Source organism: Peromyscus leucopus, chromosome 5, assembly GCF_004664715.2.
Source record: "Peromyscus leucopus breed LL Stock chromosome 5, UCI_PerLeu_2.1, whole genome shotgun sequence".
In the NCBI taxonomy this organism is placed as follows: domain Eukaryota; kingdom Metazoa; phylum Chordata; class Mammalia; order Rodentia; family Cricetidae; genus Peromyscus; species Peromyscus leucopus.
In genome coordinates, this window is record NC_051067.1 from 100,944,545 (window position 1) to 100,972,445 (window position 27,901).

The 27,901-nt window shown below is 40.3% G+C and overlaps 2 protein-coding genes across 4 annotated transcripts in view; one reads left to right on the plus strand and one right to left on the minus strand.

Annotated features, from left to right (window-relative positions):
- The window catches only part of Cdh8 (cadherin 8), a 368,270-nt gene extending 346,190 nt beyond the window's left edge, over positions 1-22,080 (minus strand). For all 3 annotated transcript variants that reach the window (XM_028890179.2, XM_028890178.2, XM_028890177.2), the window contains exons 1-2: positions 21,687-22,080; positions 6,324-6,774 (exon numbers count right to left, since the gene is read on the minus strand). In XM_028890179.2, coding sequence (XP_028746012.1) covers positions 6,324-6,575 — 252 coding nt within the window. In that variant the 5' untranslated portion in view covers positions 6,576-6,774; positions 21,687-22,080. The remainder of the gene's footprint in view (positions 1-6,323; positions 6,775-21,686) is intronic.
- On the plus strand, positions 20,863-27,477 carry LOC119088072. Its single transcript, XM_037206165.1, has 2 exons — positions 20,863-21,585; positions 27,044-27,477. Exon 1 carries the CDS (start codon positions 20,903-20,905, stop codon positions 21,566-21,568), a length of 666 nt encoding a protein of 221 aa, XP_037062060.1. The 5' UTR covers positions 20,863-20,902; the 3' UTR covers positions 21,569-21,585; positions 27,044-27,477.
- Positions 27,478-27,901: the final 424 nt, after the last annotated feature.

The window sequence follows — 27,901 nt, forward strand, 5'->3', positions numbered from 1 at the left end:
CCCAGTGCTCTTAACATGTAAAGGCCTGGCAAAAATAATGGCATGTCAAGTGCAATTTTCCTACCGGCCGCTGACACCGTAAACTGTAATATAGTGTAATTACTTGGCATCGCATGTCCTTCATACTAAGTACCACCCAAACGATTGCCAAGTTACAGGGAAGAGGGAAGGTTAGAAGGTCAAATTTAAAGAGAGAAAATGAGTCAGTGCCTTGGAGGAAGAGGATTATAAATAGACTAGGCATCACCAGTGAGAGAATTACATCCAAATAAGGAAGGCATCAGAAGCCCAGGTAGGAGGAAAACAGGGAGCAAGCAGACACAGCAGAGGAGTTTATGTAAGAGAGAGATTCAGGATAGAATAATGCTGACCACCTGGAGAGCCAGTTACCTTTGTCCAAAAATAAAGCAATGTGAGAAAAGGAGAGTCACAGGGGCCACAGAACAAGGGCTGAAACAACACAGGCTGAAAACCGAAACACAGTTATATATTCTTGTTCTGTGGACATCTGTACCTAAAGCATTTATGACTGAGTATATTTTCCAACTGCTTGAGGAGTGTCGAGATGAACTAAAAAACTGATAGTTCTTCCAGAGATACTTGCTATTCTCTTCACCTTGGTATAAAGACCCCTCGTTCTAAATTTTTGCTTTACAGTGCAATAATAGAATGAAAGCACACACACAATTCATAGATTTTAGTGAAGTGTAGCACTTCACACCTATGATCCTGTACCTGGATAGCTGAAGGCAACTGCTGTGCCTTCAAGACCTAAGCTACACATAGTACCAGACCAAGTTACAGTGTGCCTAACATGATTATATTAGAGGCTAGGAAGCCAAAAATGGAGACTCTGTGAATGATGAGTAAAACTGGTAAACTTCTAAAAGAGGCTCCAGAGAACTCTCTTGTCCCATTTAGCCTGCCAGATGCACTATGAACATAGTAGTCTGTATCCTGAAAATGACCCTCACTAGAATCCTTTCTGGTACCCTGTTCTCATACTTCCAGTGTCTGTCTTTTTGTCAACCATGTACGTTGTGTGAGCTTAGAGCATTCCCACAGGAGAATGTAGTCTTTACATCTCTGATCCATACATAATTTTGGGTATGCCATGTCAGGGATGCATTATCATTTCATCTTGTGTCCTTTTCAACATGGTGAATGTGTCTCATCTCACAGGTTAATTCTTGGGAACATGTCATATACCTACAGACTAGGATAACATGCTCTGTTTGCTCCCACACAACCATATACCTTCACTTCAGAGTATTTTCCTCAATTAAATATGGCATTTATTCACATAATTAATTTTATAAGTCCCCTCTTGATACAGATCTGTGTTTGTTCAGAGCTGAGACTCCAGTGACAATGGAATACTTGACAGATGTAGCAAATGCAGATGTCCAATGTACAGTTATGGTCCCTCTCTATTCACTGCCTCTCTTACTACAGAAGTGAAGCCTCTCAAGATGAAATCAGTCTTGTTTTTGTCTCAGTTGCAAACTTGATCAAAAACCACTGTGGGATTTCTCTCTTTCCTTCCCACCATCAGACAATATAAGAGTATTATGGCTAAGAGTCCCATGAGCTGTTATGTTCTCTGTCAGAATTTTCATAAAAACTCAGTCTTGGGAGTGGGAAATGACATGGAGCATTCTGTGTTCATGAGTTTATGAACAGGTTAGTTGTATGTAACCTTCTTCCAAAGAAAACTAGGGACAGGAGTGGAGTCCACCAGGGCGGTATTTGTCTTTCTGGAATTCTGAAAGATCATATCTAGTCTACTTTGAACCAAAAGCACAGACAAAAGTGTAAAATACGTTACACTTGCCACTGGTGAGAGACCCAGGCTCCACAGAGATGATCCCCCAAACTCTTTGAAAAAGAACTTTTTTAGAAGTAGACATTTCACCTTTCTACCTCTAAGGAGACATCAAAATCAATACATACAAGCAGCTGTTGAACTCCCCATCTGGCATAGCTATCCGAAAGAGAAGACAGAAGCATTGTATTGAACACTGCACTGAAAAATGTCATTTGTATTAAGTCTAATTGAGCTGACATGACTTCTCTGAACTCCTTCATTGTTTAGGTAGAATGTCCATACATGCATTCATATGAAATTTCTTTGCCTGTTTCACATTAGGCAACCACTGCTCTTGACTCCTGGGATTTGGGATATGGAACAATGAGCGCAAATGAACCAATTAAAAAATCTACATTCCGGAAGCAGAACAATTGTAAACATAGTGCAGAATATGTTAGATGATGGTTTTATAGGAATGAAGAACTTACAGCACAGATAAAGAACAGGAAATAGTGGGGAAGAAGAATTATATATCAGACAAAGTGGACAGAGATGGGCTCTTGAAAAACAGCTTCTACTTCCTTCTATTTTTTTTTTTTGTTTGTTTGTTTTTTGTTTTTTGTTTTTCGAGACAGGTTTTATCTGTATAGCTTTGCGCCTTTCCTAGAACTCACTTGGTAGCCCAGGCTGGCCTCGAACTCACAGAGATCCACCTGGCTCTGCCTCCCAAGTGCTGGGATTAAAGGCATGCACCAAAGACTTGTGTTGTTTCTGACCAGGGAAATATTCTATCATCTTTCTCTATGCCCATAACTTTTTAACAGGTGTGTCCAACTTGCAGCCCATAGGGACTCCTCACACATACGGCCATGTTTATCTATGAATGTGGTAAATCATAAAATTGTACACTTACATAAAATACTCTGTTTTTATAACTCAACATGAAATTCTTGAGTGAGAACTTTGTACATGACAATATGGAGTAACAATGTTAAATAGTTGGATACCCTCTGATTAAATAAAGCAATGCCCCTCCTATTCTACACTGGCTCAATGGACTGAATACCAGGAGCCCTTACTCAATCACCCCTATTCTGATCCTAATAAACCTGGAGTAGAGAAGGCAGCAACTTTTGGCTCCATGGTCTTGTGCCCAACCAGACAGAGAGTTATTAGGGTTTTGTTGTTGAGGTTGTTTTGTCTAAGATATCTACTACAACTGTTCACAAAACACACAAACTTAAGAACCAAATTATAAATATAATTACTACATGACAAATATCATGCAGTTAACATTTGGCTCACTTTTAAATACCTGTGTTTGCACAATCCTCAAAAAGCTTAAATAATTTTTCTAGGGTTAACACCCAGAAAATGACAAAAATCAATGTTCAAAGCTCTGCAGTCTATCTCTAATGCTTAGGTCCTTCCTCCACACCTAGCTGCCACCAATATGTAAAAGCAGCCGTTGGATAATACAAAGGTGTATGTGCAATCCCACAGAGCCAACTGCTCAAAAGCTGGCTCTGCTCTTGAGCTTGAACTCAGCCTACTAGGTCTGAGGCCCCCAACATAGCGACTGGCAGGAGGGCTTTTTAAAGAGCAGGTATGCTCATAGGTAACTAATGCTTCTCAGCTGGTTCCTGGGGAGAAGCTCCACAGTGAAGTGGTTTAAAGAGTCAAATGTAGAAGACTGTGCATAAAGATAAAACACCAGTGAGCGCCCTGAGCCCCGATGTGGATCTTCCCTGCACTCAGCCTGACACGTAATCTAAAGCAGTCACCTAAAAAGATTTTCAGCTTTACAAAAGTCCACAATACTAAAAATTAAGGCTGTCATATTTTAGGAGCAATTTGATTTAAAGGGAAATACATGTGATTGAAAATATTTGCAGCAAAATTCTAAAAAAAAAAATGTTAATTGTGATTTAACAATTGTTTTGGGAAGAGGCCATAGTATAGAGCAGGCAGGAGAACTTATTCACATGCAGTGTCTGTTACTGAGAGACTCAAGAGCATGTTGGCGATTTCAAACTCCTGAGGTTCACTGGGATTTCTGTCATTCAAAGAAGCAAGACACCTCAAGCATTTGTAAATCACACAGGAATCCTGAATGTATGGCTATTTGACTCTGTCACTTGTACTTCATTTTAGAAATGGAGGCAGAATCAGCTCTCAGATTCTAAATTTAAAAAAAAAAACTGGTTTAATTACTTTTTCTATTCAGATAAAAATGGAGTGCTCTTCTGGGTGCAATATATTCAGTTATTTATATTATGCGGGACACGTCTTAATTGATATACCGTCATAACAAGGTAGCTATGAGGAGCAGGGAGGAATCATCCATCCATTAACTACATATGCATGTAACTCCAGAATTTTATATGGGCTGAAAATTGCTTGCCTTAGAGCTGGTTAAAGAAAATTTGAATATAGAGAAGAGGGAATGCATAGACTTTGTATCCTGTACTCAAAACTCAAGTGCAAATTATAAACTCCAGGTGCTTAGTTACTGAAATATAATATGATATGATGGTTGAAATTATGATCTTGGGAATTCCCACCAAGATTTAATCTCATATAGAACATTTACTTGTTCCATATTCATAATTTGGTTTATTAATTTATCTAAGCCTCGGTTTTTGCATTTATAGAAATGATAAAGCTAATCAGGAAGTCTGTATTGAGAAAGAGTAGGGCCAGATGCAATTTGGAATTCAGAACTCCCATTTTTAGAAGCATATTAAAGCATATAAACTATAGAGTAAGTAACAACCTCAGCAGGGTCCAGGGCAGCACCCTGTAATCAACTACATTAACATTTCTCCAGTGAAGTATAGGAACAGCCATTGGAATGGGATACATTATGACTATAAATAGCCTCAACTTACTTTTGCTACCAGAGTTTGTTTATATATATATATATATATATATAAATATATATATATATATAAAACTTTCATGGATTTTTTTTCATTTTGATTTAAGGGGATCATAAATCTGTTTTAGTGCACATATTTTATACGTGTTTGTGCACAGACATGAATACAGACATTCATATGCACCTATGCATTCATATGTGCCAACAAAGTAATTTTATGATAGCAGTTAATTCATAGTAAACAATATTGACCAGAATATGAATTATTGGAAGACAAAGATCCCTGCTTTAGAAGGATAGTCCCCAGTGCCTGGTACCTAGGTAGGACTCCAGAAAACCCAGTGAAAGGTGTGATATCTCCACACCTCCTCCATCACAAACAGGAATAAACATTTCAAGCACCTGAAAAGAGAAACAAACCTGGAGGAGGCTCTATAGTTACACAAGGTGACAGAGCAGAGCGAGGGAACCAAAAGTGCCTAGGGAGACACAGGAGTTAAGTCTCGAAGATCTGTGTTTTGAGCCCTGCTACATCCCTTTTAAGTCACTGAGTTTGGGAAAAGAATAACATGTGATTCATTTCTAAATCTTGTTTATCAGGAACATCAGCCATTGTTGGGTGCATTGTTAGAAACCTCTTTTTTTTTTTTAACTTCTCCTTTTTGAGACTTGGTTGTCTTGTACCCTGGTAGTAGAGGATGGCCTTACACTCCTAATCTTCCTTCCAAAAGGGCTTATCATTTTGTACCACCACACCTGGCTTACATGACACCATGAATCAAACCTTATGGGCTTCTTATGTGCAGTGCTAGGAAAGAATTGCTACCAACTGTGCAATAACATCAGCTCATCCCCAGAATTCAAACTATGACAATACTGAATGTCAAAATGAGCAAACACGTACAAATGATTCTGAGGAGTGAAGATGTTTATGTCTTTGAAGTACTGTAATACAATTCTGGAAAACTAGGAGCCAGTGTCTACCTGAAGGACTTTTGATATAACAAAACAAATGTAAACCCAGTGTAACATACAGGCAAACACAGGTACTACTGAACTAAAGTTTTCCTTCTGAGTATTTGATTACATTTGGCAACGACAGAAAAGATGTCCTGCGAAGTGAGCACCCAGCCCTGCCCAGCACTTTTGTTACAAACACTGCTTTGTTCTTCCTAAGGACTGAAACAGCAATCAATGAAATGAAATGAAAAATCTACCTGTAAATTGAGATATATAACCTTAAATAGAAGACAGCTTTGGTGATAGGAATTCAAACTGGACAAAAATGGCCTTACAACTTCTTAGTGCTAGATCCAAATACCAGAATCTAGAGAAAGGTTTGACAAAAGAGGTCTCACATAAGTAAGAAAGCACTCTGCTTGTTTATGCATTATCCAAGGAGTCTGATGTCTCTGCCAACGGTGGCAGTGATATGGAAAGTAACATTTCCTAAAGGAATGTTTTAAACTGCGGGATTATTCATACTTCTAAAGAAACCAACAGGTTAGCTCACTAACCATCTGGTCTAAAGGATTTACAGTTAAGTGTTATGAAAAACTGTGTGGAGCCTGAAATGAAACATTTAAAGACCAGGAACAGACCCTGAAATGGGAGCTTAAAAATGAGGCTTACCCGGCCAACGAGAATCGGTTCAGGTCCAGAAAATTCTTCCAGGACAAACATTTGATTCCAAACCCAGCCTCTTTTGGAGCGGTTCAAAATCCGCAGTTCTTCACTCTGCCTGCTTAGTTCCAAAGGGGATCCAGTGGTTAAAGCATACGCTTGATTCATCGGAGCCATGTACACACAAGTGGGGAGGGTAATCCATAATATTATTAATGGAGTCCAGAGGTTCACGAGCGTCTCAGCTAGCTTTTCTGGCATGGTCCCACCAGTTAAGCAAATCAGCGCGAAAATGAGACAATTATTATTTTTGCCTCGGGTCTGAAGCCATCCAATTCATCACGTAGTGTGGAGCGGTTACTTACAGCTCTGCCACGTGTTCAGAGAACCAGGAAACAGACATGTCTAAGCATCCTTTCAAAGACCACGATCCATTGGCTTTCTTTTTCATTGAAATTTCCTGCACAGACAAGAGGGAAGAAAGATGAGACCCCACAGAAACTGGTGTTAAGACAAACAAACCAGGGCTTTTCAAAGGCACGTTAAAGTGAACATTTCATAGCCAGGCTGTGGTGGCACACGCCTTTAATCCCAGCTCTCCGGAGGCAGAGCCAGGCAGATCTCTGTGAGTTCGAGGCCAGCCTGGTCTACAGAACGAGATCCAGGACAGGCACCAAAACTACACAGAGAAACCCTGTCTCTCTGTGTAGTTGATAATGAGCACTTGCCAAATTCTTGAATACAGAAAGTGGACTCCAGGAACCAGAATGAGTAGGCTAGCAAACCCACAAACCCGTTTATATGCAAGCATCATTTAGATTTTAGCATTCATTCCAGACCATGTCACGTGGCAAAAACTGCTTTAAATAACAAAGTGATGATCTTAACCGATAAAACCCCTTCTTTCTCTGGTTGTCACTTCTTCCTCATGTCATGACTGTCCCCCTCCCCCTCCCAACTCCTTCATCCTTCTACCTGCCCCTGTCTTACATTCTCAGCAATACTATTTGGGGTGAGTATCAACTACAACCCTTCTCCTGCCTCCTTTTGTTCATCTTCATCAACTTGTTCAAAGAAAGCTGTACTTCATTTTAAAGAAACTGGCCCTTAATAAGTAAACAAAATACTTTTAAGTTAAACACACACACACACATACACACACGCACACAAACACACACGGACACACACACACGGACACACACACACATACACAAACACACCGACATGGACTTGAGGATAGGAAGGGATTCTTCCCAGTTTTCATAGCCATGACTAGCAATTCCAGTTAGGAATGTCTCAAGGAATGCAAGCTGCCAATAACGAAGGAGTAAGATTAGAGTTCTTCCAGAAGGAATTCTCTAATGTCCAGCATGGACGCTATGAGAGCCGCAGTGTCACAGCTCCCAAGCTAAATGTACCATTGAATGGGAGATTCCAATGATGAAAAGCCCCTTTGGGAATGAAGTATGGTAAAATTACAATTTTCGATAGAAGGGATTCAGAGAGGGAGAGGATAAGGAAAAAAAAATCCTTATTACCTGAGGTGTCAAATACATTTTTTGCTTACTTTCAGCATAACAAAATGTGTTTCTTCCCACTCAAAAAAATTATTTTTAAAGAAATGATGTTCACTGCAGATCCCTGAGAAAAGCCTGACTGAATTAGATTAAGTGGAAAAATAATTCCTGGGGACACTATCCGGTACAGTTTGGCCCAGGGAATTCATAATAGGATACAGAACCTTTCACCTCTAGGTCCCTGGTTCCATTCTGACTCAGAATGAGAAAGCAAGGACATTATTAACATTGGTTGGGCTGGCGAGTGGCCTTATTGGAGCCAGCTGAAAGGTGCAGACATTCTGTAGCAAACAGCATGGTTTCTGAGTTAACTAGTTGGCCTATGGCATGGTCTTCCTTGTCACCCTTTGCATGGGCTCAACCCAACACTGGGATTTACACATGAAAAGGATTCAACCCTGATGAATGCACAGGGCACCAATGCTAGTAGCAGCTATTTAGGTGATACAGAAATGTCAATATAAGATCAATCCAGAGGAGACACTCCAAAAACAACCTCTCCTGTGCTTAAAATTGCTGTACCATTAGGGAGAAAGAGTCTTCCCCAAGTTAAGATATTATTCTATCTCAGGGCATTGAGACTTCAGAAATGGTCATTTAAATCCAAAAGGACACCATTAAAGAGTTCTAAACTCTATTATGTCAGCTGTCTGTCTTCATTTACAAGGCACTTGCAAGAAGTGCAGAACATGCCATGCTCCCTCTTAGATATGTAGTGGGGAGTTATGCTGAAATAGTGTTAGGGTACAGTGGACAATACGTTCTAGATAGATCTAGATAGATAGACAATACAAACCGATAGATCTAGGCTTCAATTCTAGATTACCCCATTTATTACCACTGTCTGATGGGTAGAATACTGAGCTTGCCTGAACTTCAGACTTCTTATCTGTAAAACAAAAACACAATGATGCCTAATTTACAGAGCTGTCCTGTTTATGGCTCAGAACTAACACATAAAAAGAGCAGCCAAAACATGGGAAGTATTCTTAATTTTGTAAGAGAAGTAGTTACTTGAGTCACACCCTAGGGGTAGTGGTAGGAAAGACAAACAATTAAAGATGGAAACTTCATGAATTCTTCAGTATGGGTAGATGAGAAATAGTGGCAGCAAAGAAAGACTCTCTAAGGTGATATGATAGTCTTAGGACAAAGATGATGCTGACCAGGGTGGGATGGAGGAAAGATAAAGGTGAGAATGATGAGGATGGATGTCATGTTGCTAAGGACAGGATGGTTGGGGAACCGAAGCTAATGTTGGGTTGGGGAGAACAGAACAGAAGCAGGATGTAGACCTGAGGGAAGGAGAATGGAAGTGATTCTCAAAATGTCAAGGAAGATTAAAAGTGACACTGGTGAGGATGAAGGTGATGCTGGTGAATGTAGAATGGAAGGTGGGTGGAGATGATGCTGATGAGGGAAGGATGGAGGTGATATGAAGAAAAGGAAGGATAGAGGTGATGCTGGGGAGTGCAGAAAGGATTGAGGATGCCTGGGAAGGCCTAGAAAGGAGAGAGATGGAGGGGCTGTTGAGGAGGGATGGATGGGCTAAGTTTCTACTCATGGCACCTCAATCTAAACTCTTCTCAAGGGAAAGAAACATTTTCTTCTCTAAACATAGTCTGCTCCATTGCAAGCTGGACCTGAATGATCAAAAGCCATATATGATGCTCTCCTGTGGTGTGAGATCCACAGGTACAGAAGCGGGCTGTGAGAACAATTTTGAGTGTTGACTTGTTTGGAGTTTGAACTCTAGACCTCACACTTACTGTCTCTGCACCTGTTTATTAATGAATCACAAGAGCCAGAAGAACAATGGTGACAACAGTTTGGACCCAGCAGGTTTGTTCTGTGAACCAAAGCAGTTAGGATAAGCTTACACACTCTGGTCTCTTCAGTCAGACTGCACGATCTGCAAAGCATTGTGTGGATGATGTTAAAATAAGAAAGTTAATCCTGATTTAAATCCACACCAGATAGTTCCTGCCCAGAAACTGCTCAATGACACTCAGAATGGAATGTGACCTGTCAGAGACCTTTGCCTGAGACTGACAAACTCAGATAAAAAGCCATCACAGACCCCTACACATTTTAAATATTGCCATAGCTTCATTAATTAGAACAAATATATAATAGCAGAAAGCTTTACAGTCAAAATTTTATTCATTATCATAAAAATGTAAAACTCTGCAGCTTGTACTGAGAAAGGGGGGAATCATTAAACATCTTGGTTAAGGAAAACCCTTCAGTAAAGGCAGCAGCATTATTTGAACCTGGGTTGCATAATTCTAAATTTCTCTTTCTTAAAATGGCTCCTCCTTTCAGATAAATTTTTGATGCACATATACTATTTGTCAGACAGAGGAGATAGAACAGCAAGTAGGTCAGAGATTCTACCTTCATGAAGCAAAAAGTGCAGCTGGCAAAAATGAGGAAATGCACAATTTGTACAGTTACTACTTTTGGAGAAGTAGAATCTTTGGAGGGCTAGAGGTATAAACACATAGCATAACACTCTACTTGATAATGTTAAAGAAAGCTTTCTGGAGCCAAATATGGAGGCACAGGTCATTGATCCCAGCATTCAGAAGGCAGAGGCAAGCTGATCTCTGAGTTCGAGGCCAGCCTGGTGTACAAAGCAAGTTCAAGGACAATCAGGACTGTTAGATGAAAAAAAAAAACCTGTGTGGAAATTAACAAACAAAAAAACACAAAAGAAAGAAAAGAAGGAATGGAGGGAGGGAGGGGAGGAAGGAGGGAGGGAGGAAGGGAAAGAGAAACAAGCTTCCTGGAAGAGGTGTTATCTATGCTATTTATTAATAAGTGTTAAAGAGGAGGTCATTGTAAAGGGCATTTGAGTTAAACAATGTAAACAAGACAACCAAAGCTATCCAAGGACTTCTGAATAATTCAGCATCTAAAGTCATTTCAGATTACTAATTACAGTATCAGCTTGTCAATAGGTGTTACTCAACAAATTTATAATGGTCATAGTCTCTACAGCATCCTTCAAGTAGTTTACCACCTGCCCTATAGGCTCTGTGGAGAGGTTGTGTTTGATTTGTGCAAGGGGCTTGTGCAATAAATATGTATGACATCTAGTAGGAAGAAGGTGCAACTTCTCAATTTTCAAAAGGAAGGGAAATATAATTTGTCTGATGCCCATGAATTGCTGGCAGAACTCTGGAGAAAATAAATCCATTCAGTGGACACCTTTCATCCACGTCATTTATTCTCTCAACACTGCATAGAATGTCTAGGGACTTAAACATTCAGGTATAGTCTAGTTGTTCTTTTTTTCCCCAAATTTTTGAATTACTTATATTAGTGTATTTTAATGAAATTGACTAGCTTTTTATTCATTTAAAATAGAAATTCAACCTGAATGTGGTGGCACATGTCTTTAATCCCAACACTCAGGAAACAGGCAGACAGATCCCAGCCCGATATGCATTGCATAGAGCGTTCAGACAAGGCTACATAGTAAGACCCTGTCTTAAAAAATAGATGGGTGGGGCCCAGACAGCAGTAGTGCATGCCTTTTTATACCAGCACTCAGGAGGCAGAGCCATGTGGACCTCTGTGAGTTCGAGGCCAGCCTGCTCTACAGAGCAAGATCCAGGACAGGCACCAAAACTACACAGAGAAATCCTGTCTCAAAAAACCAAAATAAAAAAAAAAAAAAGATGGGTGGATGGATAAGTAGGTAGATAAATAGATACATACATACATACAATATACATACATACATACTTACATACATACATAAATATAAAACCTAATATTACAACCAGGAGGTGGTGGCTCACATCTTTATTACCAAAACAAAACAAAACAAAAAAGAACCCAAGTACAACAACAGCAACAAAGGAACAAAAACAAAAATTCCACTTATTACCATTTTTTCCAGAAAAAGACAAAACTGATAAATTATATTATTGGTCAAAATTTAGAAAAAATGGACAATATTAAATATAGAGACTACACACAAACACATACACATACACAACATATCTACACTTTGAAATAACACTCTGATGTAAGTATCATTATTAATTTGCAATTTTCATTTCCAATGTAGAGATAAGCAAAAGGAACAGAGATTCTCATTTTGAAATGCTTTCTTTTCACTAAAACTAGGCATCTCTCTACTTATTGAAATGAAAGACCTGAAATAGTGAGAGGTAAGCTGGAACATTTTAAGTAATGCCTTCTCTTGCTTAAAAAAAAAAAAAAAAAAAAAGAAAAGAAAAAAGAAAAGAAAGAAAGGAAGGAAGGAAGGAAGGCAGGAAGGAAGGAAGGAAGAAAGGAAGGAAGGAAGAAAGAAAGAAAAGTAAGTCCCGAACTTCTTCTACTATTTTCTGATTGCCATCATATTCTGACCAATTTCAAAGCTTCCAATGCCGTCACTAAGCAACTCTCACAATAACTGAAAATGTAACCACCAGCTCCATTAAGCCCAGCAAAGAATCCCCCTCTTGGGACCGTCTCTAACTTTAACAGGCCTAAGAGTTATCTAGACTTCTACAGCTTCTAATCTTGGTGAGCTCAGATGAGTCCCGAGGCTATGCATTTCCAACAATCTCCTCTGCAATGTGGATGCTGCTGTATGAGGACCCCACATAGAGAAGTATGATATTTGAAACAAAGAGCAACCTTGCTCATAGTTCTTAGAATTAGCTGAAGAATGCAGTGACTTGAAAACAGTCACTTCCGCTACTTCTGGGTCATTTAATAACATTCACATATTTGGTTACCATCTCTCTCACTTACGGTAATACATACCTACACCTGACTTTGGGAAATAGAGCTAGGAAAGATGAACTATTTTGTTTATGATAGTCTGAATAGTCTTCCTGCATTCTATACTCACACTTATTTTATATGACACTGGAGTAACTGGGAAGCTAACTGTTGTACCCACACACACATCCATGCAATGAGGTAATAATGAGCATCCACTAGGAAGGAAATGTGATTGTAAAAATTCAGATCTATAATCTCTATCTGCTTGCACCTCTGCCATGAGATGAACTGCTATTGTCCTTAGATCAGAGAACAGCTTTATAGGTATTCCTGGGATGCAACAAAATGTTAGGTCACTGTTATCAGAATTAATAAGTATTGTAAATCATAGCTAAATAGACAAACTTCTTAGAAAAAAAAAGTAAGGTTACAAAGATTGAGTTAAAAATCAATTTGCTTTTACATTTTCCAGCCACAGTGTGTATAACAGCTCAGCAAACCAATTCATTATAATGCTGCTGCCTCAATCCCAAATAGCACTATGAAGATATTTTAGTCTACCTGGATTTTTTACAGGTTAAAAAGTTTTTAAAATTTCCCCAGAAGGAGATATCTTCTTATAGACAAAAGTCCAGCATTCTGACTTTAATTCATATTCAGGGTTTAAAAGTAGCTCTAATTATAGCCAGATGTAAGTCTGAGGGTCTCAACATTTTTAAGACAAATGGCCTCAATTCTCAGATATATTAGCATTATTAAAATCATTACATCACTGATTTTGTAAACATTATAAATTAAAGTCCCAAATATGGAGCCATTCACCAATGGTGACATTTACAATAAAATCAGTCACTTAAGGATTCAATTCAGCAGACTATTGTGGCTGACAGGAAATTATGCTTTTATTATCCATTGGGCTCAGTGGTCACAATATTTTACGGAAGCAAAAGTGACATACAGGACCGAAGAGTTTCTATTAAAAATGTTTCTGACCTTGAATTTAGAGCCATTAGCAGCTTGCTTCAAAACAGGTAAATGAACACTGAATGCAAAGTGATATTTCAGGATCACGGGGACATGATTCAATGTGTGGTCCAGCACAATTCAGCCAGCTCTGGGTGACTAAAGCTGAATATGGCTGAACAATTTTTGGATTGTGTGTTTTCAATTTAAATAATGGAAGAAATTCACTTCCCCAAAGTATTCAGAACTCCTAACCAAATTACTTGGGTAGAAAAAGATTCAATAATTCTTCCTGTACACAAATAAATATATTTGCCAATGTGTTTGTTATTCCCTGTGATCAGCCACAATCTTTCTGCTCCAAAGACTTCGGCATCATATCATAACTGACATTGTTATGTTTACATCATATCATATTGTTTGCTTTTCTTACTATCTAGAAAAGCATTTGCCAATTTCATGTTTTACTATAACTGACAGACTATTCTTTTATCCCTGAAGCTTTTATCTTCGTTAAGTTCTGTAATTTCTGGTTACCTTCATATACATAAGTAAGTAAATGCTTTCCCCTTTTGCAGAAAGGAATGAAACATATTATTCACATAAGAGTTTTCTGCTTGTTGTATATCTATTTCTGAATGAAGACCGTGACAAAGATAATAAAGTCAAAATGAAGCTATTTCTCAAATGGTACAGAGTCAGATTTGCACTTCTAGTGATTTCTCAGAATCATGCTTAGTTAGGCTATTAAGAATGAATCTATTCTATTGGAATTTCTTAAGGCATAACTGTATTAATCATCAATAGCTAAGTGTATTTCCTACATCTCTCCTGTCTGTTACATATACAGGCACTTCTCCAGTATGACCTTAATCTTTCCTTCTTTTGTTGCCTTAAAGCAGAATGTTCAGGATATTCTATGGAAAGAACTAGTGTGTGGAAAATGACTGCTATTGGCTCTTTAAGTCACAGTGGCCAACCAGAGCATATCTTATTCTTAATACTTGGTTGGATAGTACAGCTATGGGAGCTCCGAGAGAGTCAATCAAAAGTTGCCTGAGTATCAATTCTATCATTCATAAGTTGAGTGCCCAGGGCAAGTTTACCTCAATACAGTGGAATAGGAATAAATGCTCCATCTCATGTTACTTACCTTAAAATATTAAAGGGAACACTTTTAAAGGTGTATACTACTTGGCATTGATAGCAATTGTGGTTATAATTTTTTGAGTGGTTAGTAAGACTGTCTAACTCTTTCAACTTACTGTATTCTCAATCTCTTGCTGTACAAGAATAAATGGGGAAAATTTCAATGTCTATGTCATAGAGTAACTTTGTCCCACTCTTATCTTTAAATGGTACAAGTAGGATGCAGCAGCAGCATTTTATAAACAGCTCTGCCTACCCACTAGTAACAGAATCCATGCAATGGCTTCAGAGCGTTTACAAGGCATGTGAAGAGCTGCACTTTCACTCTTTTGTCCACTTTGTTTCTCCTGTCTTTGAGGTTCACGGAGCCCTTCTTTTTTCCATTTTTGTCTTCTGCTGAGAGAGTAAAATGCAAATATAGCATATAACATGTTCAAGCTATCCACTTTCAATCAAATTGTAACCACTAATTTAAAAATATGGCTTGCAACTTCTCTTCCACAGGAGAAATCCCACTTGAATTTTTGCATGGATGGTGAAAGTAGGAAGTCTGCGCTAAGCTAAAATGATATTAAAGTGATATGTTTGTGCAAGAAACTTAGCAAGGAAACATTGGCAAGGACATGCTAATTAAACTTTGGGTTATGATAGTATTCTGTTTCAAAAGTAATTGATAACTTGTTTCTAATACATTTAAGGAATTTTAGTTTTACCAATGATGAAAACCTATCGCTTCAGAAATGGGTAAATGGTTAAAGTCAGCTATGCCCTATTACCAAGACTATAGAGTATGCTATTCTAAAACTGAAATGCAGCCAAGTGTCCCAGTAACAAGTCAAGATTCCACCAATTAGGTTACACTGAGTAGCAACCAGCCTTACAAGTGTGCCTCACTGTCATTCTGCGTTCCAAAGACTTTACAGCTTAAAATCCACCCACTGGCACTGTTCCTCAAGCTATGGACACAGATGATGGATAGGTAGACAAATATAGGTGTGGAAAACAATAATTTGACAAAACTAATATTGGGTTATCACCCCAAATACAGTGCATAAACAATACGTGAATAGCTTACAGGGATTCAAAACTCAGTGTACTGTGCTCAGCTGCAATATTTTAATGAAATTGGAAAGTATGAAAAAGACAAGTATATTTTACTTTGTTAACCAAAACAAGTAGGTTTTTTTCTAATTTTAAATATAGAAATATTGGACACAAAGTTAAATTCTGTTTGTTAAGCTCTGACAGAAATAGATGAATAAAGGAAGGATTATCTCCTTGTAAATTTTATGACAGGTTTGGGAAAATTGATTTCTTATGCAAAAAAAGAATTATCTCCTTATGATATTTATATCACTCTCCCCATCTACTTATTTTGTGTCATTTATGTCACACGAAAAATGAAACAGTCTTCCTTTATGCATTATTCTACCTAGAAAGAAGGTATGGTAAGCATTATTCTAAATGTTAATAGGATGCAAATATATATGACCCTTTTACTCAATGCTATTTGACAAATGTTCAAGGATACTCAATTTAATGTTTCATTTAAATATATTCCATTTGCTAAGCATATTTCATAGGCCTCAAATGATAATAAATATTTCCATGGAAGAAGTCTCTCATGGCATATCTTTCTCTTGTGCATGAATACAAGGACCAGGTAACTTAAAGGTTTAAATTAAGATTGAGGGTTATAAAATTGTTTTCTCAGACACTACTACTATAATTCATATAGTGTTGAAGTGAACATTCATATATTGAATATTCTGTATAAATTTAATAAAAACCTGAGAGGAGGAGGGACAATAGAGAGGGAGGGAGAGAAAAATAATGAATATGAATGAATATGTAGGGTAGAATCAAAGACTATGAGAAAGAGATTCCTCCTTTCTTTTTTACATTCCCTCAGAGGTATTCAAAGTGCAGACCCTGAATTGCCCACACAGTGACTGAACAATTAGAATATTTTCTCTAATGAAATATAACTATGTGTGCTATACAGCTTAATAGCATCTTGTGATGTAGACCTAATTTTGGATAGATTTTCAGTTTTAGCACACTGAACTATATCTTATTTTATATTCCTATACTGTTTAAAGTTATTTTTAATAGAGAAAAAACCTGATATGTGGTAGATGGATTAAAACCATTTTTTTAAAATGGTAAAAGTTGTGTCTCAACATAAACTAAGGAGGACTTAGGAAATTTCTGGAGAAACAATCATAATAGCTATGTCCTGTTATTGGACTTTACACATGATTGTTTACCCTCCATCCCTTTAATGAAAATGCTTAGGAAAGGTAGGGGGCAGAGTCTTTGTTAATTTCTTAATGCATTAAGTAAATGTTTACTGGGCACTAACTCTGTACCTGGCCCTGGACCAACCATCCCCAGCATTCAAAATTATCTTTAGTAACGGTGACGGGAAAGGAAAATGTTTCAAGGTTATAAATACAAGTGTGGTATTTTTCTTACGATATTTTCTTTAAAAGATATAGACAATCACATCTATACATTTCTACCTACAAGGAGAACTTTTTTAAAAAAAGATATTTACAGGCAAGAAGAGTTATGTTTATGATAGGGACTAGTACATGACATTTAAAACTCAAGAAATAAAAGCTTGGGACATGATAGAAAAGGAAACAATATTGGTACCAGTGTTATTTTGTGAAGTGGCAATGGAGATTTAGTCTGCAGCAACATATGGGAGAGGAAACTAAATGGCATCCCTTGAACTCATTTCTTTCCTGACCTTTTGAAGTTCCCAGGTTCAGCTAATTTTCTGCCCATGGTTACATCTGAAGTGGGTTCCAGAGATAGGAACAGTTCCGCACAAACACACTGCGAAGCTCAACTTTCCAGGAGAATGTGAGGTGATGGTACTAACATTCCCTTGGATAATTAAGCCTTGCTCAATCAGATGATGGCCTTTGCCCATCAAAGGCAAAGTACTGTTCCAGTACATAATTACACAGAAGATTCTAGGTGAAATCTCCACAGTGTCATACGTGCCCCACAGACAATATTGCTTAAAAGACTGATCGTTATACACATCTGAAAAACCAGTTGTACAAATCACACAACTTAAAGGCAGAGGAAACGATAAGGATAGCATGATTATGTTCCTCTGTTCCAACCAATTCATCAGTTAATTATCTCGGTATGTTTTTGATAAGCTATCTGGCCATGAGTTGTGTATGTATTTGTATGTTTGTGACTAAGACATGAGAGAAAACTGTAAGAGTGTACCTTAGTTTGTGACAGCAGCCTGCAGTCGACATATCATACCCCCAAATAAGGAGATGTTCCTTGAAATAATGGGCAAAGTTGGTCTCATTTCATCCCTGAATGTCAACAGTGCTGAACACGAAATGCAAAAAGAGAACTCTAATCTCTTTCTTTGCGGCTCTGAATCACTTTGTAATAAATATAAAATAATGGAAATAAGCACTAGTAGCACTCTGGGCAGAGTGTTTTTAAAGAGAGTCTGGTGATTTTAGGTTGCACCTACGATGAAAAAGCTGCCCTGATTGTGCTTGTCTGTTCACTTGTCAGGCACAAAACCTCGCTTATAGGCCAGCAAACTGGTAAGAAGCACAAACTGAATGCCAGTTTAACTTACAGACTGCTTGTGGCTTTGCCTAGAAATTGTGTTCAAAGTGGGATGTTGGAAAAGCCACAATAAACCCATCTTTGAGCAGAATAATACTTTTTGGGGGGAAAATTAATTTATTTATTTTAACAAGGTCTTCTGAGCAGTTATTGAAGTGTGGACTCTACCTTCTGACATAGGTGTGTTCTTTTTCCTTCTCTGATAAACAATGAAAGAAACTTGGGAAGAGAGCCCAAAGTCACAGCTTCTTGATCAGAACTATTGTATCCTCCTTCTTTGGAGTCTCCTTGATTTCTTTGAACTGTCTGATCCTCTAGACTAACAAAGAGCTATGGACCTTAAACATCTACCTATTTTCCTAGAACTATTATGAGATGAGCATATTCCTAGACTAGTCTTTACAAATACTTTCTCAGTGAGGTTTCTCATCCTGCTGAGCAGTCTAACAGTACTTTCCTCTTTTTGGAGTCTTTACATGGTTGATGTTACATGGTCCTGCATGGTCCCTGTATGTGATACTTAATGCCACACTAAGAAGCTGCAGATGAATGATGTTTTAATCGCTGTGCTATAAAACACTTGATACCAGGGTACAGACATCTTTACTTTTACAGTTGATATGCATGCAGCAGGTAAGGCGAGGGCTACTCTAAAATGGTGTGCCCTTTAGCCAGATTCAAACAGCATCAAGACCTTAAGAAAGGTACCCTGAACAACAGAAGTTCAGTCAAGAAGTGCTACAGTTTGGGGTGCAGAGATATACCCCTTTGAGGGCTGGAGGGCTTCCGGAGACAATAAATGATAAAACAAAATCAGTCAGTTTTTAATAACCATAACAATGAGAAATTTTTAAAAATCAGGGCATTTTAAAAGTTTGATACACAGAATTATAGCACAGGTCTCAGTGCAATAACTGTCCTTATCTAGTGCCTGACCCATTTGTGATGGTGAACACATGATTTTTACTCTCACACCACAATCTTTAGGGCAAAATGAGAAATATGGGCTGTCTGCAGCAGTCCTGAATGAAGCCATCCTGGAAGTGGCAGAAAGGATCCTCTATTTATTTTCACAAGGAATTTTCCTCAATTAGTCACCCTCTTCTGAGGCCAGAGGGGAAAAAAAGAAAAGGAAATACACACACACACACACACACACACACACACACACACACACACAGTTTAAAAGTCCATGGGACTTTTGCAGGAAAAAAAAATTGACAGTCTGACAAGGAGTTTTTCAATCCGCTAAAGCTGACTTAGAGAAATCTGCTGCCCCTTTATTGTTTAAGAGAGCCGGTCCTAGAATTTCAACCACAGAGGGAGGTGGGTAAACCTATGTGCACATCGCTATTATGAAGAGCTGTCTTTGATAGAGAAAAAAAAATATATAACCCTCGCAAAACAACCTTCAAAGGTGCAAGTCTCTCCAGTAAAAGACACATCCCCACCTCAACACACATACACACACAAACACATTCACAAACACACATATTACAGACAAAATCTCTGCCAAACCGGCCACTGATGAAAGGCGGTAGCTAGGAGAAATTTCAGTAGTGTTTAGCAGAACGACAGGGCTCATTTTGCATGCAGTGAAGTACAGCAGTGAGACTGAATGGATGGAAAATCCCACTTTCAAATCTTACATAAATATCTCTTTCTCACATATAGTTTTCCAGTTGAAATGCTCATATAATGAAGGCAGAGGTGACAGCCTAGCTAGAGCTTTTAAGCATCCAGATGGCTGTCAGACTTATAAAGAGGAGGGAATGTCAAAACGGCACCAGCCAACCCCAGTTTCTCTATCTGCTTGGCGATAGTCCCTGTTGTGAGAGGCCACCGCTCTTGCATACTATCTCAGACGTCCGCTCATTCCCACACTGTGAAGAATGTTAACAGAAAATAGCTGCTGATCTGGTTAGCAGCTTCGATGAGCAAAGGGATTGTTGGGATCGTGCCCCCTAAGGAGGAAACTGCCTGCAACCCTCAGAAACCAGGGCAAAGTTGAAAGGACTTCTCCCTCCCGGTTGCTTGGTTATAAGCTCTGCCCTTTAATTGGAGCTCAAGTGAGCAGCTGCCAGCCTGATTTTCCATTACGGACTAATGTTGTGCGTTTGCAACAATAAACAATTAATGTTGTTTGATTTCTTACGTTTAGCAATCCAAGCTAACAGCTGCCATCTCCGCTCAGAGGCTAACAGGCTAGTCATTGATGTGTCTCAGGTTCTATGCCTTTGGGCAAGGGGCCACCAGCACAAAACTTTGAGATTTTTACAAGATTGGGTGAGGAGAGGCTTTATTCTTGGGAAGGGAAAAAGAAAAAGAAAAAAAAAAAAAAAGAGGAATTGTTAGATACCTGTTGGTATCAGCATTGCTGGCCGCACATTCACACGGTTTACCAGGCTTGGCCAGAGCTATGGGAAACCAGGGTAGATCCCTCATGAACCTGTTACCATGCTGGCAGAAAGTAGCCAGGAGTCCCCATTCGCTTCCAGTCGGGGAGGGGCGCGGCTGGACCCCAAGGTTTGGCCGATGCTGAGCACCAAGATCACGGTATATCTTTCTGCACCATGGGCTCTGGGGGAGGGAGAAGTCATCCGGTGCTTCGGGGGGCCTATGGGTGCAGTCTTGCAAGCACTGGCTGGACTGCCTGGAGGTCTTCCGCTGGTGCGGAGCAGCGTCTTGGTGACTGCATGGTGGCTAGGTGGCCCCGGAGCTCAGCAAGTTTGCAGCTGGCACCGCGCCCCCCAACCTGGAACAGACACTTGTGGAAAATCCTGGCACTGGGGCTTTCGCGGCAGAGCGGTAGCCCTTGGCCCAACCGATGGGGTCGCCCTCCCACGGTTAAGAGGTGGGGGCATGCAGAAAAACAGGAGCTTCTCTGGTCCCTTAGCCTGCTTTCCTTTCAGGCTCACAACCTCCTCTGTGCAGGCGGCGAGTATTTCCCTTTCACCGCACCGACCCCGCAGTGAAGGCGCACCGGCTGCAGCAGCGCCTGCCTGCGTCTCCAGGGTGAAGTCGCCAAGCGACCGGGAGGATGAGAGGGCGGCGGAGAAACTGGAGGGGGGCAGCCTGGGGCTCCAGACTCCTTCCTATCTGCTCGGAGAGCAGTTTGCAAAACCCGTTAGACAGAAGGCATCCCCATCAGCTACAGATGCCGCGAAAGGAGACGCGGCTCGGCGGCGGGTACCAGGCTAGTATCCCTCGTCCACCAGGTGCGTAAGGTGTCCGGGGGGCGCGTGGGAATTCCGAAAGGAAGCAATCCCTCCGGCTCTTCCCCGCCCGGAGGCGTACAGGGTTAGGGAATAGTACTTACTCAGGTCACGGGCTCCGGGCTGCGGAAAAACCTCAAGCCTCCAGGTTCATAAATGGCCGGAGGAGCTGGGGGTCATCTCCTGAGGGCGGCAAGTGTCCACGAATGCCCGCTCTCCCGGTAGTCGCCTCCGAATCGTGTTCATGCCTCTCGGAGCTGCGGAGCCTGGTGCGGAGACGCAAAGCGGGCGCGCTGGGCTCTGGGTGTCCGCAGCCCAAAAGTACAGCTGGCGTGTTGACGCTCTGGTTTATGCCCAAAGCGGCGGCGGAGGAGCTTCGAAGAGGCAGGGAGATTCGAAATTCATCCACTAATTCTGGGCCGAGCGCTCCGGCGTGCGAGCCCGCTTGCCTGCCAAATGTAACTGTGAAGTGATGTGGAAAAGTGAGCCGGGTGCCTCCCCTGACGGATCTCATTGGGCAGAGCTCCGAGGCAGGTCTACCACTTGGAAATTCATGTAAGCAGTCCCCCACCCCGCCCCCTCCCTGCCTTGCCCCTGCGCTCTCCCGCGCTCGGTCTCCACTCCCTTTCCTCCTACCAAGAGTGCGCACAACTTTTCGCTGATCGCTCGCGAGCACGCCCCGCGCGCCTCCGCCGCGGGATTCACCCGGTGAAGATGAGCCCTTCCACGCTCTGCGCGCAGCCCGCCGAGCGGCCAAGCTGTTGGATAAAGACTGCTGGCAGATGAAAAAAGGATGCACAGGAGGTACCCGCCAGCTTTCTCTCTCTAGGTCTCACCTGAGCCCTGAGGCTAGCGTTATCTTGAAAAGCGTCTCAGACACCCAAAGCTGGTTTCTGTGGAGGGTTAGGATGCTGCAGCGCGTGGGCCGTTCACATTTTCCCTTATTCTGAAGACGTCTTGCATAAGCAATTGCCCATTTGCAAGACCACTGCCTGCTACAACTCATGTGCTACTGGTTTCTTGGTGGTGGGTCGCGATCCTGGAGTGGAGCGCCTTCCTGATGTCCTAGTGTTTCTCCTCCTTTGGGGAGGGCAGGAGGAGGGACAGTAGAGGCAGTCAAGAGGGACTTGCAGTTAAGTGAATGGGAAGAAAATGGGCAGAACTTGCTGTAGCCAGAAGGGGAGGGTCTGGCTAGCCGTATCAATGTGCGCTGAACTCCCTACCCGCCAGCCTGCGGTGGGGCGGGGCGGGGGGGGGACGAGTTGTCCTTGTAGCTCCCCTCTCTACCAAGAGACACCCTATTCTTGGCTTCTCCAGTCCTTTGATAAACTCCTCTCAGCACTCAGATATTAAGGAACGGGCACCCAGGTATAAGTCAATGCAAGAAGGGGTCGGCGAATACCAGACCTGGGTCTCTTGTGATCACCGAGGCTAACACGTGGACATAATATCCAGCAGCTCTGATCTCTGATCGTCGTTTATCACAGGGAAATACAAGACAAATTAAATGTCCCTTACCTTGCTTCAAAACTCTCATCCATAGGAGATCGGGGTTTATTCCATTTCTGACTCACTAGACTAGATGTGAGCTCTGGGGATGGATTTTGACCATCTGGGGACAGAGCTGCAGCAGAAGGGGTACAGAGGAGCAGACGCTCGGGCTGTAGATCCTGTACTGTCTGACTCGAATTAATGAGACGCAGTGAACAGAATGGGAAAATAGGCACAATATGCTTATAATACTTATGCAAATTTGCCTTTTCTGATGCTACATCTAACCTCCCACCGTAAAACATTGAGGATATTGACTATCTGTTTGATATCTATCTGATTCATATTCGAGTTAACCTAAGAAAGAAACTTGGTAACTTATTTGGGCAGGGGGACGCAGGGAGCGTTTTTCCATCAAGCAGTCACTAAGTAACCGTTTGTTCACTTTAAAGCTGTGTCTGCTCATGAGGTATTCTGGAACTGGCTAATTCTGTCTTGGAAAAGAAGAGCAGTCAAACCTCAATCAAATTATAACTGCTGTTAGACCAGACAGTCCCAAGTGGACAAAGAAATAGATCACATCTTAGGTTGTGCTTAATTTTCAGACATTCATTTTCACTTTGAACAAATGGTCTGAACCTTTCCTGGGGGTACTTTCTTACATCTATGAGAAGTAAAGGAAAGGTCATATGTTCCTGAAGGCTGGGGATTGTCACAAGTAACAAAGTCATCTCAAAAGAAAAGATTGCTATAGAGAGGCTATCCTCTGATCTAATTTTCTTAACAAGAAAAACTCCGCTGACAAACTGGAGGAATCAGAATCCAATGTCACCTGAGTTTGGTTGTAAGTTTGCTTTGACTCACTGCATCATGTTTACTCTCGAAATATCAAAGCATGTTATCTTTACTGACTCTTGGTCTGCTTGAGTTTAAGGTGACCCTCTCCACATCTCTAATCTCCACTTGAAACTCTGCAAGGAATTTCCTGACAGTGTCTTAAGGGAGGCCTGGGTGATTAAGAGGTGTGAAAGAGGATTAAGATAATGTTAAAAGCCCTATCAGGATATTTCTAAAATAATCAGGGATGCCTAAAGGCAAGGCATTTGTCTCTTTAACGATTCCACCCACACTTAATAGGAAGCAGTGCAAAGTCTCAGGGGTGAGACTGTACCCCTCAAGAAAGTGTTTTCTTTTCGGCATCCTCTGAGGAGTCATAGACTTCCAGCAGGAGAGGGTGGTACTCTACCAGCTTTTTCAAATGGAGACTGCAATGGCCTGTGCTGTGGAACTTCACTGAGCAGGACTAGTGAGGAAAGCTGGGACAGAACGGGAGCACAGTCTGAGACAGAAATGTGTCAGTGGAACAAAAAGTGCAGTGAGGCAGGAGGACCCTTCCTGGCTCCAGAGGCAGTCAGATTCGAGGATGAGTTCACTGGGATGAAGGTTTCGTGAAGTAATTCTTTTGTTCACTCCGAACTGAGCCTTTGTCATAATTTTGACTAATGGAAACAGTATTTAAAAAAAAAAAACAAAAAAAAAAACCAGCTAGTTAGTTAGAGGTTTAATCAAAGCCACCAGTTAACACACTTATAAGAAAGGGAGAGATAGGAAGATGTGACAGCTGTAACTCCAATTTCTCCATTTGCATCAGGGAAGGCAAGAGAGGGCAGCTGTTATTGGCTGGAATAGGATGCAACCTTCTCCTTTCACCCCCTTCAGCACACATTTAAAAACTAAACTAAAACAATAAAAACATGGATATTTAATATGGGGTAATGACTGGGTTTTTTTTTTTTTTTTTCCTCCCATTTCAGTCTTACATGAGCTGATGAATGCATGGGATTTTGCCCTGCATGTACCAGTCTTAAAATTGTGGAATGCAGATTCTGTGAATGACTGAATTTTACACTGCAATAACTGCCTATAATGTTATCACTTACAATAGAAATGTTTAGCATTTGTAATCTGAAGCAGCCCAAATACAATGTGTAATACACAGAGTCTTCTCTGTACATTTTCTCAGGATGAGCACCCTGGAACTACGCCCATCTGTGGGCTTGGGAGGGTAAAGAGTATGCAGTAACTATGACCTTAGGCACAAAAGAAGACCACTTTGGAGGTGGTCTTGCAGCTCAGAAGACAGTGATCGTCTACTGTGCATAAAACTCTATGTTCAATTCCTAGCAGAGAGAGAAAAGGGGGTTAAGAATCAAGAAAATAAAATTGAACTTCTTTTAAGAGGATTTGGTCATTTATAGTCAATTGTCTTTATGTGTCTAACTACTATGCAGATGCCTGCAGAAGCCAGAAGAGGGCATCAGACATCCTGGAATTGTTACAGGAGGTTGTGAGCCACCTGAGTTGGTACTGGGATTAGAACTATAGTCCTCTGAAAGAGCAGTGTGTGCTTTTGATCATAGAACTATCAGTCCAGCCCCTCAATCTTCTTTTAAATTACAAAACTGAAGAAGTCTTAAGAACAAAAGAACTTTTCAGAAAAGTTAATAAATATTTATTAAACAGGATAGCTTTAAAAACTTATATGAGATTGTTTGAAACCAATGAACTAATAAAATCATTAAGAGATAGATATAAGATGGTGCCCAAACTAAGAAAATTGAATAACTGAGCAATTATGGGTATTTCCTCAAGAGAGAGCTGCTCAGCCTGCTCCTTTGAAGGCTTTCTGCCCCAGCATCTTCTGAAGGTTTTTCAGAAATGGAAATGTGGGGCCCAGAATCTTGGTGCTGTTTAGAAATCTGGGTTGTAACAAATGTTCCAGGGAATCCCATTGCTTGCAAATTTGAGAGCCACAGCCTTAGGCAATTTCTTTTTCATATGATAAATGTAAAATTGAGGAAGAAAAAAAATGAGTGTATAGTAAGCCTTTTTTTTTTTTTGTACTAAAGTATTCTGGTTACAACAAAATATTATCAGAAGTAACAGAAATAAACAGAAAATTTGTAAGTACCCTAAATCTCCCTGTGACTACTTCAGATGTATTGATTATGGGATTTAATAACTAACTTTGTTTTAGAAGTGATTACCAATTCTTGAAGTAAAATCCTCTCTAAGGCTGCAGTTTAGAACTACAGATGCTGAGCTTCTCCACTGGTTTTAGCTGTCCCTGAAATTAGGGCTGTATCTCTGAATATTGACTATAATTGCTCATCTCGAGCTTGCCATTATATTTTGTGTAAATGGAGGTATAAACACTTTCTGAAAAACCACATCTGTGCAGAGAGCATTTTGGAGAAGGTCTTCAGAATGGCATTATCTCCCATCTTCCCAGGTGCTAGAAAGGAGATAAGCCCCAATTCAGCTTCTGAACAGAAGTGAGGGAGGGAGGGGAAAGCAGATAGATTTAAAGGGACTGGACAAAGCTATCACATAAGCCAGCCTGTCTTGTGGACTAAACACTGAGCATTTAGGTTTTAATCTTTCTTTCTCTTTTATTATCTTACGTGGGAATAATAACTAAATTAAGATCCCAGACCCTTCTTGCTTACCTGGGAGCTAAGAAGATTTAAAAAAAAAAAAAAAAAAGTTGAAGAAATATTTCACATTATTTTTAAGCAAAATAGAAGAGAAACACGCCTCTTATATGCTACTTATCAATTATAAAATACTTTATTGAACATTAAAATATGTTTGATTTAATTGATCTGAGCATCTTTTAGATAATTACCATTATTTAAATACATGTGCTTACCTTTAAATATCATTATAGATACAAAGATGATTTCAGATAAGTGGAAGTGCTGCACATTGTCCTCTTATGCATCAAATAAGGTTTCTGGTTCTGATTAGTTGTTATCAAGTCATTTATTAGAGAGAAAGGCACATGTGCATATTTGAGAAATGCTGAAAAGTTGAAAGGAAATGCCATTTCAGAGACTGTGTGCAGGATTTCTTTGTCAGTCAAAGCTGAATACTGCTGTCTAAGGATGTTTTTGCTCATTTATTACAGGTGCTGCCGTGTGGGAAACTGGCTACTGCTCGTCCGTTTCTCTTCTGCTTGCGCAGGCACCGGTCCTGTTAGATGGATATCGAAGCTTTTTTTTTTCCTTCTACTTCAAGTGCCCTCTAGCGAGCAATATCTGCGCAGGTTGCTATGTAGAAAGAAGCAGAAGGAAGAAAGAAAAAAAGCAATCCACCAATTGTCCTCATTCCTGAACTGCTCCACTCTCCCTCTTTTTTCCTCAGCAGGGTCATTTCCACACAAGTGTTTGGCAAAACAAAAAAGGTGTTGTTGCTTTTGCATGCAAAACAAATCACTCATTTACTAAACTGTAAAGCGAACGTTAATCTTTTCTCAGGGGTTTCTTTTGAGCATTCATCATGATTTTTCCCCAAGTTTCATGCACTGTGGTAATCAGGCAAATAAAAGGAGGTAAGTTGCTCCCCAGGAAGAAATTCTGTTTTGTTCCCACTTCCACCTCAGACCAGCTATAAGGCCTTTGATGCAAATTGATTAACCTCTCCATGGGCTTGGAGTTTGCCTCTCCATAAAAGTGCATAATACTTCTTTCTTACCTCAGGGGGGTGGTATGAGGCTTAATTGAAGCTTATAAAACAATTTCAGTTCCTCAGCCACAATTTGATATACAGTTGGACTCACTTTTCATCTACTAACAGGGTTTCAAATTCTCCTCAGTAGTCTATAGGGGAATATAATCAAGATTCTGTATTTTCATAAACGTGGCGTTAAAACCATTGCCACTGTAAATAGTGAATTTGCTTAAGAGATTTGGAATGACAAGGCCTGCAAAAAGTATTCAGAAAAGAAAAATGTAGTGGTTCCTGCAAACATGGCTGCCTATAGTAA